Genomic DNA, 18,152 nt, shown 5'->3' with positions numbered 1-18,152 from the left:
GTTCCGGGTGGGGGTCGACGCCTGGGTGGCCGAAGAAGCAGTAAGCCTGAACTATTCCGGCGACACACAGCGGCAAAGCCGGCGGTTCCCACGACCTCCCCCCAGATGCTAAGGAGTTTCCATCCCCTCCATCGTTTGCTCGCCGCACTCGCCCGGTTGGCCAAAAGTGGGCACAACGGGCAGCGAGGGGATCCTCCCCCCTATCGCCCCAGGAGGTCCAGTCGGCAGCCCCCCACCCGCGTACACCTTCTTCTCGCGTCAAAAAACGCGGGAGCAGATGTACAAGGTCTTCCAAGATTGGAGGGCCGCCACTACGGAGAAGAGGTTTCTTCACTCGATGCTCGAGAGCATGCGGGTCGATTTGGATGCTGCAAGGGCACAGATGGGGGCTCAGATGCGGGCTTAGATGCCACCGATGTGGAGGTCCCAGGGCCATGGCGGCGGCGAGGACGGCGGCGACGACGATGAGGAGTAGAGAGGGCGGGGCTCGTGTGTGGAAGCCCGATTTTTTTTAATTATGTACTTTTTTTTATTCAAATGAAATGAATGAATTTTCCCGTATATGTCTCGTAAATTTAATTCCGTAATTTATCGTAAATTTAATTCCGTAAATGTAGTTTTTTTTTTAATTATTTTTATTGCGGCTAGCCTATTTGATTAAAATGATGATATAGCAGGTGGATTTTTAGTGCTGATGACGTGACAGAGAGATAGAGAGAGAGAGTGGCTGACCTATTGCCATTGTGGATGCTCTTATGGATCGGTGATATTTCCAATGCTGATCCGATCCAACTCGTCCGTGGTCCGGCAATGGGCGAACTACGCTTCGGACAAGCGACGGAGGAGAGAACGTCCACGACCGAACTTTCGGTCGGCCCACTCGTCTATCGCCCGCGGACGAGCTCTCGCGATCGTCCGGACGAAGTAGCAACCACTGCGGGTGCTTTTAGGGATCACTTCTTTTTAATTTGAAATTTGAATAGAGATGACCTTCTGAACACGCCATAAAGCTTCGCCTTTGTTTTCACTTCTCTTTCTGACTCCCCCAAGACATAGGGCTACCAGCATACACACCTCTATACATACATATATTCGCAAACTCGTCAATTTTTTCCATCGCTCTGAAACCATCGGCTGCTGGAAAATTGTATTAGGATATTATTTTGTACTATAAGAAAAAGTGATGGAGCTGCTCCGATCAAATCTCTCTCGGGTTCGAATTCCGGAACCGACCAATCGCATCTACAAGCAGGAATGCTGCATTTCATTTGATACTCCGGTATGTTTTTACTGTGTTTTCTTTCACGCTATATTTTAATTTTAGATATGCTTATCAATGTGTGCTATGCAGTGGGAACTAGTTTGTTCCTCTTTCGCTGTTGTTTTCCTATTGGTATACCATTGTTTTTGGGCTATGATTTCTTGTGTACTGAATTAGGGTTTATGGGATGACATTTGAAATTTTAGGGAATGAGAAATTTTAAAATAAGGACGAAACATAGTTCTTGTGTTTGTTGTTTCTTGACTAATTAGCATAGGCTTAAAATTTCACAGTGCTTCACTTGTGGATTTAGAATTTAACTTTGTGTGAAGATGCCGTGTTATGAAAATGCGGTGCTGTTTGCCTTTTGTACGACTTCACTGTGTGAAGATGATTTTTGTGTTTATGTTTTGCAGAGATCAGAAGGTGGACTGTTTGTGGATATGAATTCATTTCTTGCATTCGGCAAGGAGTTTGTTGCTTGGAATTACAAGAAGAGTGGAAATCCTGTTTATCTGCACATCAAAGAAACAAAAAAGGCAGTTTCTGAAGACAGACCATCAAAGAAACCAACACTTCTAGCGATAGGTACAGATTCTACTGAATAAATTATGTGTTAGTTGGAGACCTTTCATATTAGGTGTTCTTATAACAGGTTCATCAACAGATTTATAACCTAATTTCTGCCTTTATAGCTTCCAATAGATTTAGAAGTTGTTCTCTTTTAGACTGAGTGATTGATATGTAGCTTCCAATAAATTTAAAACTGAATAAACTCAGTTTTTTTGTTAGCAGGCTTACTATGATCTGACCATTTAGACTGTTTAGTCAACGCTTCGGGAATTCCTCTAACTCTATTCTTAACCTTTTCATTGATCTTCAGATGCATCAAATGATTTTTTAGCGGGCTTCTTGTTCTTATATGCTGTTTTCATGGAGAATGTCATATGCATCAGTGTGTTAGTTGAAAACGTTTTGTGCTAATATGCTTTCTGGTTTGCAGGTGTTGAAGGAGGATTTGACAACAATGGCCCAGAATATGAACAGAGCTATGAAGTAGTTATGCTACCTGATTATGTCAGCCTTCCCTTTCCATCGGTAGATTTGCCAGAAAAGGTATTCTGTTTTTTTCCTTTCTAACAATATCTGAATTATATTATAATAAGAGTAGATAGGTGAAGTTTAATTTGTTGAACTCACAGGTCAGATTAGCAGTTGACGCTGTTATTATGAACGTGGGTGCTGAAAAGAAAGAACAAGTTGCTGTATGGACTGCTGATAGGAAACATGTCAGTAAACATGCAATGGAATTAAAACAGCTTGACAATGGGGTGATTGTTCCTCCATCCGGTTGGAAGTGTGAAAAATGTGATAAAACAGAAAATCTTTGGTTGAACTTAACTGATGGATCAACCCACTGTGGTAGAAGAAATTGGGATGGAACTGGGGGCAATGACCATGCAGTTAATCATTACAATGCAACTGGTTATCCTCTTGCTGTGAAGCTTGGAACTATAACTGCTGATTTGGAGGCAGCAGGTAATGCCTGCATTCTCATCATCATCTACCTCCTTGAAATTAGTCGTTCTTTTGTCTCTTGCTACTACGATGGAAACAGAGAGTGATTATTTTCCTGAGAGAGTAATATATTCAGTAACATTTTAAGCTTGAACGACCGGCTTTCCACTGAAATGTGTGTGTGCGTGTGTGAAGATTATGATAGATGAGGATAAATGTACTTAATTTGTTGTATGCTAATGTGATGGTAAAGTGAAACAGATGCAGCCGTTAAGTCTGTCTATTTGTTTCTTCGTATACGGTTAGCTCTTTGATTTATTCATGTACTCCGGAGTATTTCTTAAATCTTTATGTCAGTTACCAATGAGCCTAGTGACAATTTTTTTTGCATGATTGGCATCATTGGTAGTGTAACACATAGACATAAGTTTGGTTTCCTTGACTTATTTTATTTCTTGCTTCCCTGGATACAAAAGTTGTTCTTGTTTTATGTCCAATAGCCTGATAGGAGTTGTACTTTCCTGGTATCAGCCATATATTACAATGAAAACTGGAAAGATGGTTGACACCCTATTGCATCCACTAACAACTAATAACTCACTCCAGAGTCCAGATAAAGTTCTAGTATCCTCACTTAATAACACTGACAAGACCGACAACAATATTGTCAAAATTAAGGAGGGTGGTCCAATTCCTAGAAATCCATCCATCACTTCATTTTCTCCAATGAAACATCCAAGAACATCTTTATGGTTTGAGTTTTTCCTGTGCTCTATTTAATAGATACTCTGAAAACAGTCTTGAGATTCTTGACAGAACGACCAGGAAATAAAACCAGCCTAATGGCTACTGCATGAGTAACAACCAACTTAATATCCTCATTACCTTTTCCTGTATAATCATGAAATTCAAACTTTGGCAGCTCAGACGTTTACTCTTATGCGGAAGATGAAAGTGTTGTGGACCCACTTCTTGCACAGCATCTGCAACATTTTGGCATAGACTTTTCATCCTTGCAAAAGGTAAAAGGCAGGAAGTTTGATGCATATTTAATATTTTGATGTATTTTGCTTGTGTTTACGTTTCATGGATACCCACAGGCTATGGATATAGCTTATTTGTCGTCATTGTCTGATAATTTCCAATTCCTAAGCACCATTTTTCCTTTTATTTATTGTTTAATTTGTCATACCATAACAGACCATGGTATTGGTTGTGAAATTGTTTAGACTGAAATGACAACTGCTGAGAGAGAACTTGATCAGAACACCAATTTCGACTGGAACCGCATTCAAGAGAGTGGACAAGAAGTTGAACCACTCTTTGGACCGGGTTATACTGGACTCGTGAATCTTGGCAACAGGTTCTGTTTCTGTAATAAAAGCATTGTAATCTTATTATTCTACACTGTTTCCTAATATTTTTTACTTTGCAGTTGTTACTTGGCTGCAACTATGCAGGTTGTATTCTCCACGCGTGGCTTCTGTTCAAGGTCAGTTACCTCACTTTTGGACTTGATCTGGAGTTGAATTTTGGCTGCAGTTCAGCTACTGTTCTCATTATACTAGCTGTAAAGGTTCCACCTTTCATTGGATTCACTTTGTAGATACTATCTGAACCAAAGTTTGGAAGCAGCTTTTGAATCAGCTCCAGCCGATCCAACTGTAGACTTAAATACCCAACTGTAAGTGTCTTTTTAATATTAATTGTATCCAATAATAAGTGTTTTCTGTGACATATAGTTGGTTTTGCAAGAATTGTTGTAGCACAACTGTACTAATGTGATGCATGTTTTTCATGTTGGTGGTTATTACCAGTCTAATTTTAAAACTCTTAGATTTTTTAAGAACTATGACTGAGAGAGAGAGAGAGAGTTGTAAGTGTATTAACTATTAATTAGTACCACTTCCAATGCTCATTGGTTGATATATCCCAATATATGCAGCACAAAGTTAGCGCATGGGTTGCTTTCTGGAAAATATTCCATTCCAGCTACCAAGGTATGCTCGGTGCATTTTGATTGTTGCTCCTGTGTTCCTTTATCTGCTTATGCTGATAGCCTTGTTTTTTCCCCACAGGAAGACGACACAGGAGATTCAGCACATACTACATTGACGGATGTAAGCCCATCTTTATTTTTGTATCCACTTATAATAGTCACTTGTCATTGGAAGTAGAGATGACAAGTATGATGATTTGCAAGAGATATTGTCATAAAATATAAAATGTGTTTAGAAACAGAGCTAGCAATTATATTTCTTGTTAGTAAGAATTTGCAATGTTGATTTTGAGTAAAGATTAAATATTACATTATTACTGTAAGTTGTCCACTATACTGTTCCCTCAAGATGCATGCTGGCCCTTTTCTAAGTGTTGACTGGCTTCAATTTTCAGAAACAAGAAGGAATTCCCCCTCGTATGTTCAAGTCTGTAATTGCTGCAAATCATCCTGAATTTTCTACTATGCGGCAGCAGGTATGTTTAAAGCTTGGATTGTTAATAAGTCATGAGGTTTGAGTTTTTAGACATAAGGTACATTACTTATTAGGTTTGTGTTATTTGATTTTTATGTTTGCCACCTTTTATATGTTTTAGTGTGTGGCTGTCGCCAATCTTCATTATTAACTTCATTGCGAACATGTAGCTCCAGCCTAGTAAAATGGCGACTTTTAGCATACAATATAGTGACTTATGTGTCTGTTGTGTCTCCTGTAATATCTTATACTGCTCTATGCTGCAGCTTAGGTATGGTATAGCTGATTCTAGGAATTCGTTAAAATATGTTCACTTCCTATTTTGTATATTCTGTATAAAAGTGGTTATTGACAAGTGGTGTATGTAGGATGCTTTGGAGTTCTTCCTACATCTTATTGACCAAATTGAGAGGATTAACACTGGGAATCAGGTCTCCGATCCTTCAAGAAGTTTCAAGTTTGGTGTTGAAGAGAGGCTGCAATGCTCATCAGGCAAAGTTGCTTATAACAAAAGATGTGACTACATTCTGTCTCTAAACATTCCACTCCATAAAGCTACAAACAAAAGTGAGTTTGGTTCACCTTCGTAGATTACTTCATTATTGCAACTTACAAGTATAAGAAGATGATGCAGGATGTAACTATTGTATCTCTGTTTTTTGCACAATTCTTTACTTGTTTCAGAAGAGTTGGAGGATTTCAAAAGGTTAAAAGATGAGAAGGATGCAAAGGGCGAAGAACTGTGAGTTGACCCCTTCTATTTTTGTGGTCTTTGTTTAATTCCATCCCTTACCTCACTTAATATGTCTTCTGTAACAGTTCTTCAGATGAAATTGTTCGACCAAGGGTACCTTTGATGGACTGTTTGGATTGCTTTGCTGCTCCTGAAGAGTTACATGATTTCTACAGTACTGCATTAAAAGTCAAGACAACTGCAATCAAGTGAGTGGTCTCTTCCTTACATTATCATTTTACTGGGAAAATACGGAATCAAACTTTCTAGAAGTCTTCATCCTGCCCTCAGCATTCCTACTCTTCCTTGCCTTGATGCATAGAAGGTTGTATAGCACTTGCGCTGAAAAGGATTTAGCACTAAGCAGGCTGTGCTGAATATGTGTTTTGTCCTTGTTAGCTACATCTAGCTAATGTAGTTGTCTTTGCAGAAGTGTAGGCCTGACTTCATTTCCCGATTATTTGGTATTGCATATGAGAAAATTCGTCTTGGAGGAGGGCTGGGTCCCCAAAAAACTTGGTAAGTACCCTGCTACGTTTTCATATTTGCATTATTTCATAACCAATTTATAGGAATTGTCTATGATGATACTTACTCTTTGCATCTTTTCCTCCTCCCTGTAGATGTCTACATAGATGTTCCTGATACTATAGACATCAGTGCTATGCGCAGTAAAGGTCTTCAACCTGGGGAGGAATTATTACCTGATGCTGGTATGCCTCATTGTTGGTTTCATTTTCTAATTCTGTCTGATTGATCTTGAAGGTGAAATACATGGAGTGTTTTCATGATGACTCACTTAAGCTGATTTATATATGTAAATGATGCATAATATTTATCACGCCTCCTTTGTTTTGTCAAGCAATTGTGTCTGGTCCCTTTCAGTGATTTCTGCACCCCATCGTCATGGTATTGATAATTAATATCTCCAATGGAAGTTCAAGCTTGACTTTCTACCTTATAGGCAATAATTTAGGTACATGTCCTAGTTCTAGTTTTATTCATTTAGATTCCTTGTAATTCTGTATGAAGAGACTATGAGCTGTAAATGAAATAAAATTATCCTTTTTCTTTGAGATTTGGGCCTCACTCGTTTAGACGAACTAATCATTGCCATTGTAGCTCAAACTAGGGGTATCAAGAATTTTAAGATCATCCAGTTAATTTCCCCAATCTTAGTCCCATACCTGCGATAAAATATCTTTCAGATCACCATCATGGGATACATACAACTTTATGCTTCAGCCTTGTTGGTTATGGATAGTCTCTAAAAGTGGAACCATGCCATTATGTTGCTGACTGGTACTATATCATATTACATGGTTTAGCATGCTAATATATCTCAACGATAGCTCCAAATTAGTTTGTCTGTCAGGCCGGCTATCTATTGGCTCTTGACTCATGTGAGCTTATGTTTCTATTTTTATTCTCTTTATTATGTTCAGGTGCTGAGAATGACGGGGTAAGTGCTAATGAAGACATTGTGAACCAACTGTTGTCAATGGGATTTAATAATCTTCATTGTCAAAAAGCTGCTATTAATACCATGAACGCTGGAGTGGAAGAAGCAATGAATTGGTTACTTAACCATATGAATGATCCAGGTATTCTCATATTTGGATTAGCCTTGCGAAGCTGATATCATTTATATTTCTTTTGTTTGTGGCTAAATCCTCTTTTGATAATTTCCTCCCCCCAGGTATTGATGAGCCTATCACTAAATCACAAAAGGGTGCTCCACATGTTGATCAATCAAAAGTTGAGACTTTGATATCATTTGGGTTTGAGGAAGAAGTTGCTCGTAAAGCTCTACAGGCATCGGTAAAAAACTACTTAACAGGCATTGAAGTTTTAAATCTTTATTAGAACTTGTCTGTCGACTGAAATGCGATATTACCCGGTAATAGATAATTCTGTTATTTACAGGATGGTGATATTGAGAAGGCTACTGAATGGATTTTTAATCCGCCTTCTGATACGTCAAATATGGACACTACACCTAGTAGCAGTGGAAATGTGGTTGATGCAGCTATGTCAGATGGACAAGGAAGTCAGTTATTTTCATTCATTTCACCAATTTGTTTGTGTTCTGTTACCGCCACCATTTTCCTACTAGGATTAGCTTCCTGTTCTGCTGGTTCTCAGTTTCCTTTTTGCTAGCTTTTAATGCTTCCGTATGACCTCTTCAGGATACCGACTCATCGGATTGGTGAGCCACATTGGTACATCTACACATTGTGGGCATTATGTTGCCCATATCCGCAAAGATGGCAGGTGGGTGATTTTCAACGATGACAAAGTTGGGGCATCAAAGAATCCACCAATCGACATGGGTTACTTGTACTTTTTTGAGAGGATTGATGGCTGAGTTACTCTAATACACTCTGCTGCTGTTGCTGGACGATTAGTGTGTCTTTTGGCTATGCTTATCATTGCCTCGACGAATTTGAAGGTGTAGAACTAGTGTTATACCTTTTTTTTTCTGTGGTTCTGTTATCATCCTACTTGGTTCCTATTTTCATTTGGTAACAATGGAGGGACTGACATCGCTGTTTCTGCACTATAATCTAGAAAACAGTACGGAGTATCAAATATTCTCTCTTGGGAAAATTCAGAAAAGGTTGCAGGGTTTCCGATAAAATCTTAGATTGATTTGCTTACACTGCAATTAATAAACCTCAATATGATTGGCATCTGCACTATGCTTTCCTTCATTACCATTTATCAGCCTAATGAACTTATACGGCTCGTGTTCTAAGGTCTCACATTGTAGAAGTAAATTGGTTATCTGCTACTCTAGTCAGTTAAGACGGTTTTGATTTTGATTATCCCAAAATTTAATCTTTTGATGGATGAGAATTCCTTTGTGACCAACTTACAGATGCTAAAGTAAGATTCCTTGCCTATGTCAGATTTTTCTCTTTTAAAAATATAGTACTTACTTCGTCTCATAAAAATAGGTCATATTTCATTTTTCGTCCGTCCCATAGAAATAGCTCTCATATCTATTTATGATAATTTTTTTCTTTTTCTCTTTTACTTTATCATTTATGTGCTCTACCACCCATTACACAATTTCAACTATTTTTTTTCTTCTCTTATTTTACCAATTAGTATTCCCTCCGCCCCAAGGAAGATGACCCCTTCCTCGGGCGACAGGAGAATTTATGCAACTTTATTTTATGTGTGAAGTGGAGAGTGTAAAGTAAGAGAGAGGGAATTAAGTAGAGAGAAAGATATTTCTATTTTTATTAATGAGTCATCTTAGTCGGGATAAATCAAAAAGGAAAGTGAGTCATATTCAATGGGACGGAGAGAGTACATATTAAAACTGTGTCAACCCGAAGGGTCAATTTCTATGGGACAGATGGAGTAATAAGTTGCTGCTACCTTGCTAAATATAATTCTTACAAGGTTATGTTTAAGAACAAAGTCGGTGAGGCTAGCAATCACAGTACTTCTATATTAAATAAAAGTGAACTGTATCACTAGTTCCTAACTTTTTGGGTTGTGACACTATATATAGACTTCTAACAAAAAACAAATAGCGCTGGAAGACCATAATCGCAAATGAAGTTTTTAGCCACTTTTCGGACGAAAATGCCCAAATTGAAGGTCATTTTTTTACAATCCCTAATTTCGCTGACATATGAATTCTGTCACATTTTTGTCTGCAACTTCTTATTTGATTTCCTAATAAGTTCTGGTACTTCATACGTGATTAAAGTTTTGTTAATATTTGTACAGAAAAAAAACTTCTTATACCCATCTAGTTCTAGTTAGTGACAATACTGGTTATATCATGTAGGGAATTCATTGAGAAACAATAAAAATATGAAAAAGTCAAGTTATTTATGCAATAAAATCTAAATCAATAATGGACCGAATAAAAAATATTTCAAATTTAATTAAATGATACAATATTATTTTCTTGAATTTTAATTTAGGTCAAACTGAAATTTTTAATATCATATGAACATTCAATCTTTAGATATAAATTTACATAGTTTCTTATCATTTATGATAAAATTAAAACATCTTTAATAATTAAAAAATATTCAAGCATGTGACATTAGCTATTTAATCCTTGAAATTTTTGTGTTAGGATATGTGGTGTCACAATCTAAAAAGTTAGCTGACTTTTGAGGTAGTGAACTCATAAAATAAATGCCAAGTGGATTAGCCAATATTTTCGAATGATTTGACGGGAAATATCGAGTTCAACCAATCCCTGTTTTCAAGCGTTGAATTCCCAAATATAAAATACAATGTCTAGTGGAACATGTTAAATGCCTGAATGTAGTACATGCCTGTTTTAGTACAACAAATCAAAGAACTGGATGCAGTAAAATGAATAGTACAAATGTACGATGTTGATACAACTTGTACTTTGTGAAAAGCACACTATATTAACAACATTTTAGAGCTGAATTCAGGGAGAAAATGCAGAAAACAAGATTTGAGGGGTTAAAAACCTCATTGAGTGCAGCGTTGATGACATCGTCCATCCATGTCTCTCCGGATGTCGTTTCATTGACGCTGCACTCAATAGTGTTTTTAATTCTTAAAGCACTTCAAACAAGCAGATTCACATTCTTACTTCTATGGTATATATTTCCTATCGATTTTCCCCTGTTTATTGGTTTTGTTAGTTTCTGCTATTGTCGATACAGAAATCAAACAGCATTCTGTCTAGTTATATGACTAGATTCAATACCAAGAAACGTCTAGATGAGGCACTGGACCTATTTTATCTGTCTATAGGCACCAAGCACCGTCGTTCCTACTTAGAAAACGCAGAAACATATCCTTGAATCAACCGGTAATACAGAGTGCTGAAACATAGTTTGGTTTTGGGAATCAGTTCAGTTTATTTCCAATCCCTCTCAGTATCCTTTAATAAGTCAGTATTCGGGGAAGTAATCTTGTTAAATTTGTTTCTTGTTGACAGCAACTATGGGGCCATTACTCCTTCAATTGTATAGGCAAGAGAATCCACCAAATCGACTTTGAAAAGCAATTCTTGCAAAGCTTGTAAAGAGTCATACGCTGGATCAAGTTTCTGCTGCCAGCCCTGCACCAAAAGTTCAAGGAAAAGAGTATTGAATTACGGCATACACCACATTATATATATTGTATGTTTTTTTCATTGTGTATATGTATAAAATATTTTAAACTTCATTACGGTCGGTGTACACAAAATATCATGCTGCAACTACTCTTGTCCTTGTATGGAAGCAGTTTCTTTTCTTAGGCAACAAGATTAAAAAATCAAACGGGAGACATTTTACTACAAAAGTTAAATTGCATATTAACTATACGTATACTCATCCTAACATTAACTTACCTGTTTGAAGTAGCTTGGGAGGTTCCATACTTAAGTTCAGGTTTTTGTATTCACAAATATTAGTAATACGGTTTAATTGCATATGAATCTCAAAATTTGGTTGATTTCATCGTTGTCATAAATTAAGCAATTACAACACTAATTTTCAATTTCCAACAATCAAAACATCAATCAAATTTCTAGTAAATGGTAATCTGAAAGTTGTAGTGTAAAAGAAAATTAATGAAACATAATAATTGTAACAATAGAAGTAACGAGTAAGAGAACGCATATCTTGAATATGAGTGAATACAGCTTGTTCAATTTGAATTACTTGTACCAACTTCATACCACATGATGATAGGAGTTGTCCATATCATGGTTGACAATCATGGTTGTTTGGTTTGACCATCTAATTCAATTTGTTTACATCAAACAATTAATAATAAGAAATGACAAAACATATCATAGTTTTTAAAAGGGCTTATTGCGCCTTCTACCAGCTTCCAGAAAAAAAAGGAAAAGTAGAGGAATTAATGAATACACCATGTAACAAATTTACATATTCAGTTTAACAACATTTACTTCTACTGGTCTTGAAATGATATTACATCATTTTACGTATCCAAATATATATTTAGATGCATTAATTGAATATGAACCCATAACAGCATAGAGGAAGATTTTGCTCTTTGAACCCATGAGAGTTAAAAGACATCAGAGGAGCAAGAATACATTGAATATTTGAAGGCACACACCACATAAATGGCCACAAATTTAGACAGAATTCAGAATGTACCTCCAACACCATGGTGGTTACGATCACAGTGGAAATTTGTGACGCCTAACTTGTTCGAGCATGAGTTGCATGCAATCAGCTGGATGAAGGGGATCTTCTTCATCTGATCCCCATATTTTGAAAATATTGTCCACTTCCTGTCCAGATCAGAAACTATCATGATTTCATACATCCAAAAGAAACTTTAGATATGTACTCTCCTAGCATTTAGCAATTTAGTTATGAACTATGAGCACACAATGAAATAAATCTAAAACTAGCATTGGGTGGCTAAAAGATAGTGGGGATGAACGTTTTCAGGGTGATTCCAATTTCAACCATGATTTGGTATTTTGGTAATGGGTTTTGTGCCTAGGCTAGGTGGTGATTTTGACATAAAATTAACTTCTTTGAGAAACCTCCAAGGAGCTTCAACTTTGTTAAGCTGGATGTGATTCCCATGCTAGTTTATATAAAAATGAACAAGCAGCTTGAATTTCTAACCAAGTCTCTCATAATAGGAGGCAATAGAGCGACTAAAATAAAGATTTTCAAGTACATATGCCTCAAAAACTGAACGACCAATCCTAGTGGTAGGAGCAGGACAGACTTTATGCATTTTTATCAGCCAATTGTCAAAGAATACTACTATAACTTAAGCAGCAGCAGAGTTTAATAGGATCATCAACATTGAGCAAAACAAAAAAAATACTCCCTCCGTCTGCAAAGAGTGTAGTGCGGAGGGCTGGGCACAGGTTTTAAGATAAATATTGAGAGATGTAATTGAAAAGGATAAAAGGGTCCCACAAGTGCTATTGGTTTGAGGGTTGGGGGTTTTCGGCCCATTAAAAAGTAAAAGAAGTGGTAGGATCTTAGTTAATACTATAGTGATGTGAAATGAATGAGGCAACAATATAAGGTTATGCCTAAAATTTAAACACCGAACTCTTCGTAGGTGTAGGGAGTATCTCATATTTTATAGTCCTTTGAATTGCACCTAACTTGTGTGCCTTAGGATATCCACCAGAGGAATCGATATAGATTTCCATTATGTCATTTTCACCGGCCGTAGAGGTCCTAGCAGAACCTAATCTTAAAACAAGCAAATTCAGGTTGCAAACAAACCGTGATGAATCCTCCGGATATGGGCAGCTCTGTTTGTTAGATAACCTCAGAGTGCACTCAGCAGCACAACGACCATCACGAAGTGCCACAGCCTTGAAGAATTCCACTAAATTGTCTCAGTCCCTTTTAGAAAGTTCAGCAGTCATACCTACATCAAGGAAGATAACATGAGGTCTTGGTTTAAACAAAGACTTTGCTGAGATTATGCTTGGCGATTCCCGGACAAGAATGTTTCCTGGATGCATGTCTGCATGGATGAAATTGTCTACCTGAAGTTAAAGAATTAATTAATCAGTTCAGTAACTAGACCAGCTAGCAATGTGAACAAATTTATTGCCTAAGAGTCATTTCAATAGCAACTATGGTAAAACAAGAACTTATAATAACTTTCCATGATAAAGAGTTATTTGCATATAAACTACGACATCATGACTCCAGTTCAGTAGAAAAAAATTATTAAGCAGCTTGTAATGACTACTACACTATTGACACTTGAATAGGAGCATAGCTTGTACTACCTCCGTCCCAGCCTAAGCGAGACGTTTCATTTTTTGACCTGTTTTGGATCTCTTCTGCATTATTCTCTCACTTACTCAATTTTATCTCCACTTTATCTATTTACTACTATCATTTTTTCAAACCAGGTCCGAAAATGAAACGTCTCGCTTAGGCTTGGACGGAGGGAGTATATGGTAAACATCAGTATTACTTATCAATTTATCTATTTCAGATATGAAAATTGGAACTGCATCAACAAGAGAGGTGTTTTGATGGTCAAAGCAACATCAAACGAGTTTCATAAATTAGGAGCTCATACCAAGAGCATCTTTAGGAGGGCATGAGTTCCAATATGAGCAAGGGCAGTTTTAATGTGTTCTTGTCCTTCAAGCTTGTCGACATAATGTAGGATACTTTTCCCATGTTCATAAGTTTCCACCAAAACAGCTGGATGTACCAGAAGATAAAGAGGTTTGGGGAAAGAGACGTCCTTCCAGTGCCGGAAATTGTAAATAAATCGACTCAAGTTGGCAGCCTCCCTGGCAAGATCAACTTGGGACATCATGAAAATAGCAAATTGTTGAATGCTTTCATCTAGTCTCAACCATCTCAATGTAGGGATGAACTTTGAAACTTTTGCAAATAAATTAATCAATACAAAATCTCTTTGGATTACTTCACCAACACCTGGATGTCTAACTTTTACAGCAACAACCATAGGCTTAACTTGTTGTTGGGGATATCTGAATTTCAAAGTAGCTTGATGAACTTGAGCTACACTGCCGGATGCCAAAGGTTCCTCATCAAATTTATCAAAAATCTCAGTCAGCCTACGGCCAAATGCCTTCTCGACAGCCTTTTTCGTGTACGCAAAGCTATGTGCCGGTGCGTTGCTGTGAAGTTCAGCAAGCTCTTGGCATAGATCACTTGGGAACAGATCAGGTCTTGCCGCAGCCCATTGGCCCCATTTGATAAATGCTGGGCCAGCCTTCTCTAATGTTACCCGGACAATACGAAGCCATGACCTCCTGAACTCCATGCCAAGAGAATCAGCAAAAGGAGCCATTACCATGCAAGGAGAAAACAAAATTGCCAAGTATATGGCTCTCAGAACTAGTACCAGTCCCTCTAAAAGAGAAAATATAAATGAGGTTGCAGAAACATGCCCACCTTGTGCATGTATGTAGAGAGAGTCTTTTATAGGGAAGTATTCAGCATGTGCTAAACTTGTTTTGTTCCAGGTTACCTCTCCAATAATGAAGGCCAGAATACCAGGAGCTACCAGGTTCGACCGAGACAAAGCAAGACTCATTGCACGTGCTATCCTACTTATGGGTGGCAACATTGGTCCACTATAAGAATACGTTTGGAAAAGCCTTCTCCACACAATTTGAGCACGATACCGCTTATTCTTCCATAATAAGTACTTGATCTCTTGAAACATATGTGACGAAAACCCTCCCCGGGAAGCATTGCAGTGTGAGTAAAATATAGCATACCATAATCCAACAGGGGATTTTCCCAGACCATGATTTATCTCACAACACCGAGACCTAGGTCTCGGTACAAGGCATTTTGCAACCCTTCTCAAACTGCGAGTTGAAAAGCACAACAATTTTCAAACACGCATGAAATTACAGTTGGTTTTATTAACATTTCAATAGCTAAGTGTAAATGTCCGTGACAGAATCAAGCTAAGTAGAAGAAGCAGAAACTAATCATCAAACCAATTGTATTTAAATTGCACTCTGTTTGAACCTTAATTGCCTGATTGGTATAGCGTATTTCTTTAACAAACAAACTAGTTCCATGGAGATCAAGTTAACAATCGATTTTAATTTGAATTTTTTGAAAAGAAGGATGAAAAATCGAACATCTATTGTATGAACTACAGATAAAAAAATGTCCATAGATTAACCGGCTCTTTGAGTTCATATGGAACAACTCCTAGCTCATTCCAACAAGAAAATAATCAATCAAGAAGGAAAAAAGGCCAATATGCCCTAACGCATACGCCTGAGGTAAGCGAGGAGAAATTACCTCGAAACAGCCATGGAAATCGAGGAGAGAGCTCGTGAGGCACTTTGTAGTCAATACGACGACAAAATCATCACACAAAAGTCGTTTCCGACGAAGTTCCGGTGGAAATCAGGCAAGTGGAATGGATACCGGAGTTAAAGAGACATTTAGTTCACCGATCAGCTGAACTGAGGACATGGGAATAAAAATTACTCCCTCCCTCTTTCAAAAATATTAGTACATCCTTCCTATTAAGTGTAAAGTTTGACTTAAAAAAGTAAATAGTAATAAAAATGGATATTTAATGGAATATATAGAAAGTGGTAACTTTTGAAATGACATCGCGTTATATATTTTAAAATGAAACGAATTTTGATGCGTAGAAAGAGTTTTAGATGAACATTCACTTAACTCATGAAATTGATATGTCGATTGTAGCAAATCTCCTCTTGGATGATGGAAGTTAAGCGATTGAAGCTCCTTTTTCCTTCCTTCTTCCTCCTCTTTCTCCCTTTTCGTCCGTACTAAAAAATACCCCAGAATAAGCCAAAAACTACCACTTACAATTGATTTTTTAAAAAAACTATTTTTTGCGGTTGTGCGTAACTCCACTCGAGTCGAGTGGATTCTGAAAATAACTCCACTCGGTCGAGTGGAACTTTATGTCTTGTCAGTTTTTGATCTCTTAGACTTCCTCTGGTCGAGCGAAGTGTAGACCCAAGCCCACTCAGTTGAGTCAAATTTTTTGTCTTGGAATTTTTTATTTCCCAGACTCACTCTAGTCGAGTGACTTCTCGCCACATTTCCAATCAAGTGGGGTAAAAATGCTTCCAAACTTCATCCTTGACTCCTAACTTCGTTCCAACTTCATTCCATGCCTTGTTCATGACTTCATGCCCCAAAATGGAAATATTGTGTTAAACTGAGTCCAAATATGTGTAGAACTAGGAGTGGCAAAATGAGTAGCGAGCAACGGATAATTCCCATTTCGACCCAATACCCGCCGGGTATTGGGTATCCGCTACCTGACGATAACGGAAAACAGGGCCGGATCGGGTAGTACGTTTTATAGTTTTGCGGTATACCCGTTAGTCCCGATAATACAAGATAAATTATTAGTATTAGCTATATGTAATCTTGTAATACTTTATAGAATCTAAGTGATTTAAGAGATCTTTTGAAACATTTTTATATTCCAACGAATATTCAGTTGAAAACTCACCGAAACTAGCTATAGAGTTTCCCCTCAGTTTTATTCCTATTCTATTCAAACCTTACCATCAAAATTAATACAGTAAATTATTTAGGAAACATTGTCGACTATTAGGGCTTTCAAATTTTATATTTTTACTTAATTAGTAACAAAATATTTAATGTCCCGTAAATTTATTCTCTTATAAATTTATTTTCGGGTCGGGTATGGGTACCCGCAATGTCAGTTACGGAATATCCGACACGGGTATTGCGTAATCTCGGTGTGTTGCGTGGCGGGTATTGGGGATAACAAATTTGGCTGAAATAGGGTTCGAGTACCCACTTGTCGGGTGCGGGTACCCGCGGGTAACCCGTTTCGCCACCCCTATGTAGAACAAATAAATTTTGACAGGATAATAGATGAATATTTGATTCGCATCACAACTATGTCCCTCCGAAACCAACTAAGCTACGCCCTACATGCACCATTTAAAAAATCTTATTTTATGACAAGATTTTCATGAGTTGGAGGATAAAAATAAAAGGTTAGCTTGAAAACTTTTTCATGATCTCTAGAAAAGGTTAAATATTCTACTTTCTATGTCCCACAAAAGATGTCACAATTATGAGATGACACAAGATTTTATGATATTTTGTTTTGTGTGTTGAGTGGAGAGAGGAAGTATTATTTTTAGAGTAAAGGCCAAAATTGGTCCTAAACATATGACCATTTCACGATTTTGGTCGTAAACATTATGTTTTGAATTTTTGCATCCCAAACATTTCAACTCGAATCACAATCTGTCCAAAATTGACGGATCCGTCAAATTGTAACAGTCAACGTCTTTAAACGCAATTTTGACCAAATTAATCATCTTCATGACAAAATAATTAAATTCCGCCCCCTCCACTCTGCCCCCACCACCTCCACCATCTCCGCCGCTGATCTCGAGAAGCTCCAGTTCCTCAGCCACAACAACGGCGACACCGTTTACAAAGTCCTCCACAAACAGACCTCCGTCGTCTACATCCTCAAGTCGCCCAAGGCGATAGTGACTGATGCACTTTTTATTAGCACTATAAATACCTGCAAATATAAAGAGTATGAATAGTATAGCTAAAGGTCAGTACCAGATATCGATCACGGGGAAAACAATCACAGACTGTCTACCTTCTATTAAGCTTCGTTCACTATTTGGAAAAACCGAAAGTTTTGGAAATTTTGA

The 18,152-nt window shown here is 37.5% G+C and overlaps 2 protein-coding genes and 1 long non-coding RNA gene across 3 annotated transcripts; 2 read left to right on the top strand and 1 right to left on the bottom strand.

The window, feature by feature from the left end:
• Positions 1–994: 994 nt before the first annotated feature.
• Positions 995–8,627, top strand: LOC125196203 (ubiquitin carboxyl-terminal hydrolase 14-like). The gene is made up of 20 exons (XM_048094620.1): positions 995–1,279; positions 1,678–1,849; positions 2,265–2,377; positions 2,464–2,800; positions 3,707–3,801; positions 4,009–4,142; positions 4,215–4,271; positions 4,386–4,463; positions 4,725–4,779; positions 4,858–4,899; positions 5,174–5,254; positions 5,622–5,820; positions 5,938–5,995; positions 6,073–6,195; positions 6,417–6,505; positions 6,610–6,699; positions 7,432–7,590; positions 7,686–7,807; positions 7,913–8,036; positions 8,176–8,627. Exons 1-20 carry the CDS (start codon positions 1,184–1,186, stop codon positions 8,352–8,354), a joined length of 2,403 nt encoding a protein of 800 aa, XP_047950577.1. The 5' UTR covers positions 995–1,183; the 3' UTR covers positions 8,355–8,627.
• Positions 8,628–10,203: 1,576 nt separating this feature from the next.
• LOC125196143 lies at positions 10,204–11,170 on the top strand. The gene is made up of 2 exons (XR_007171837.1): positions 10,204–10,808; positions 10,938–11,170. It is a non-coding gene; the product is annotated as an uncharacterized LOC125196143 (long non-coding RNA).
• LOC125196142 (ABC1 family protein YPL109C, mitochondrial-like) lies at positions 10,774–15,939 on the bottom strand. Its single transcript, XM_048094535.1, is given in 6 exon segments — positions 10,774–11,060; positions 12,112–12,149; positions 12,152–12,248; positions 13,212–13,484; positions 14,033–15,305; positions 15,754–15,939. Coding segments are annotated over 6 exon segments (1,815 nt in total). The 5' UTR covers positions 15,768–15,939; the 3' UTR covers positions 10,774–10,940.
• Positions 15,940–18,152: the final 2,213 nt, after the last annotated feature.

This window comes from Salvia hispanica, chromosome 6 (assembly GCF_023119035.1).
Source record: "Salvia hispanica cultivar TCC Black 2014 chromosome 6, UniMelb_Shisp_WGS_1.0, whole genome shotgun sequence".
NCBI classification, from domain to species: Eukaryota; Viridiplantae; Streptophyta; class Magnoliopsida; order Lamiales; family Lamiaceae; genus Salvia; species Salvia hispanica.
The sequence above is the reverse complement of the archived record's forward strand: the minus strand, read 5'-3'. Positions and strand labels throughout refer to the sequence as shown.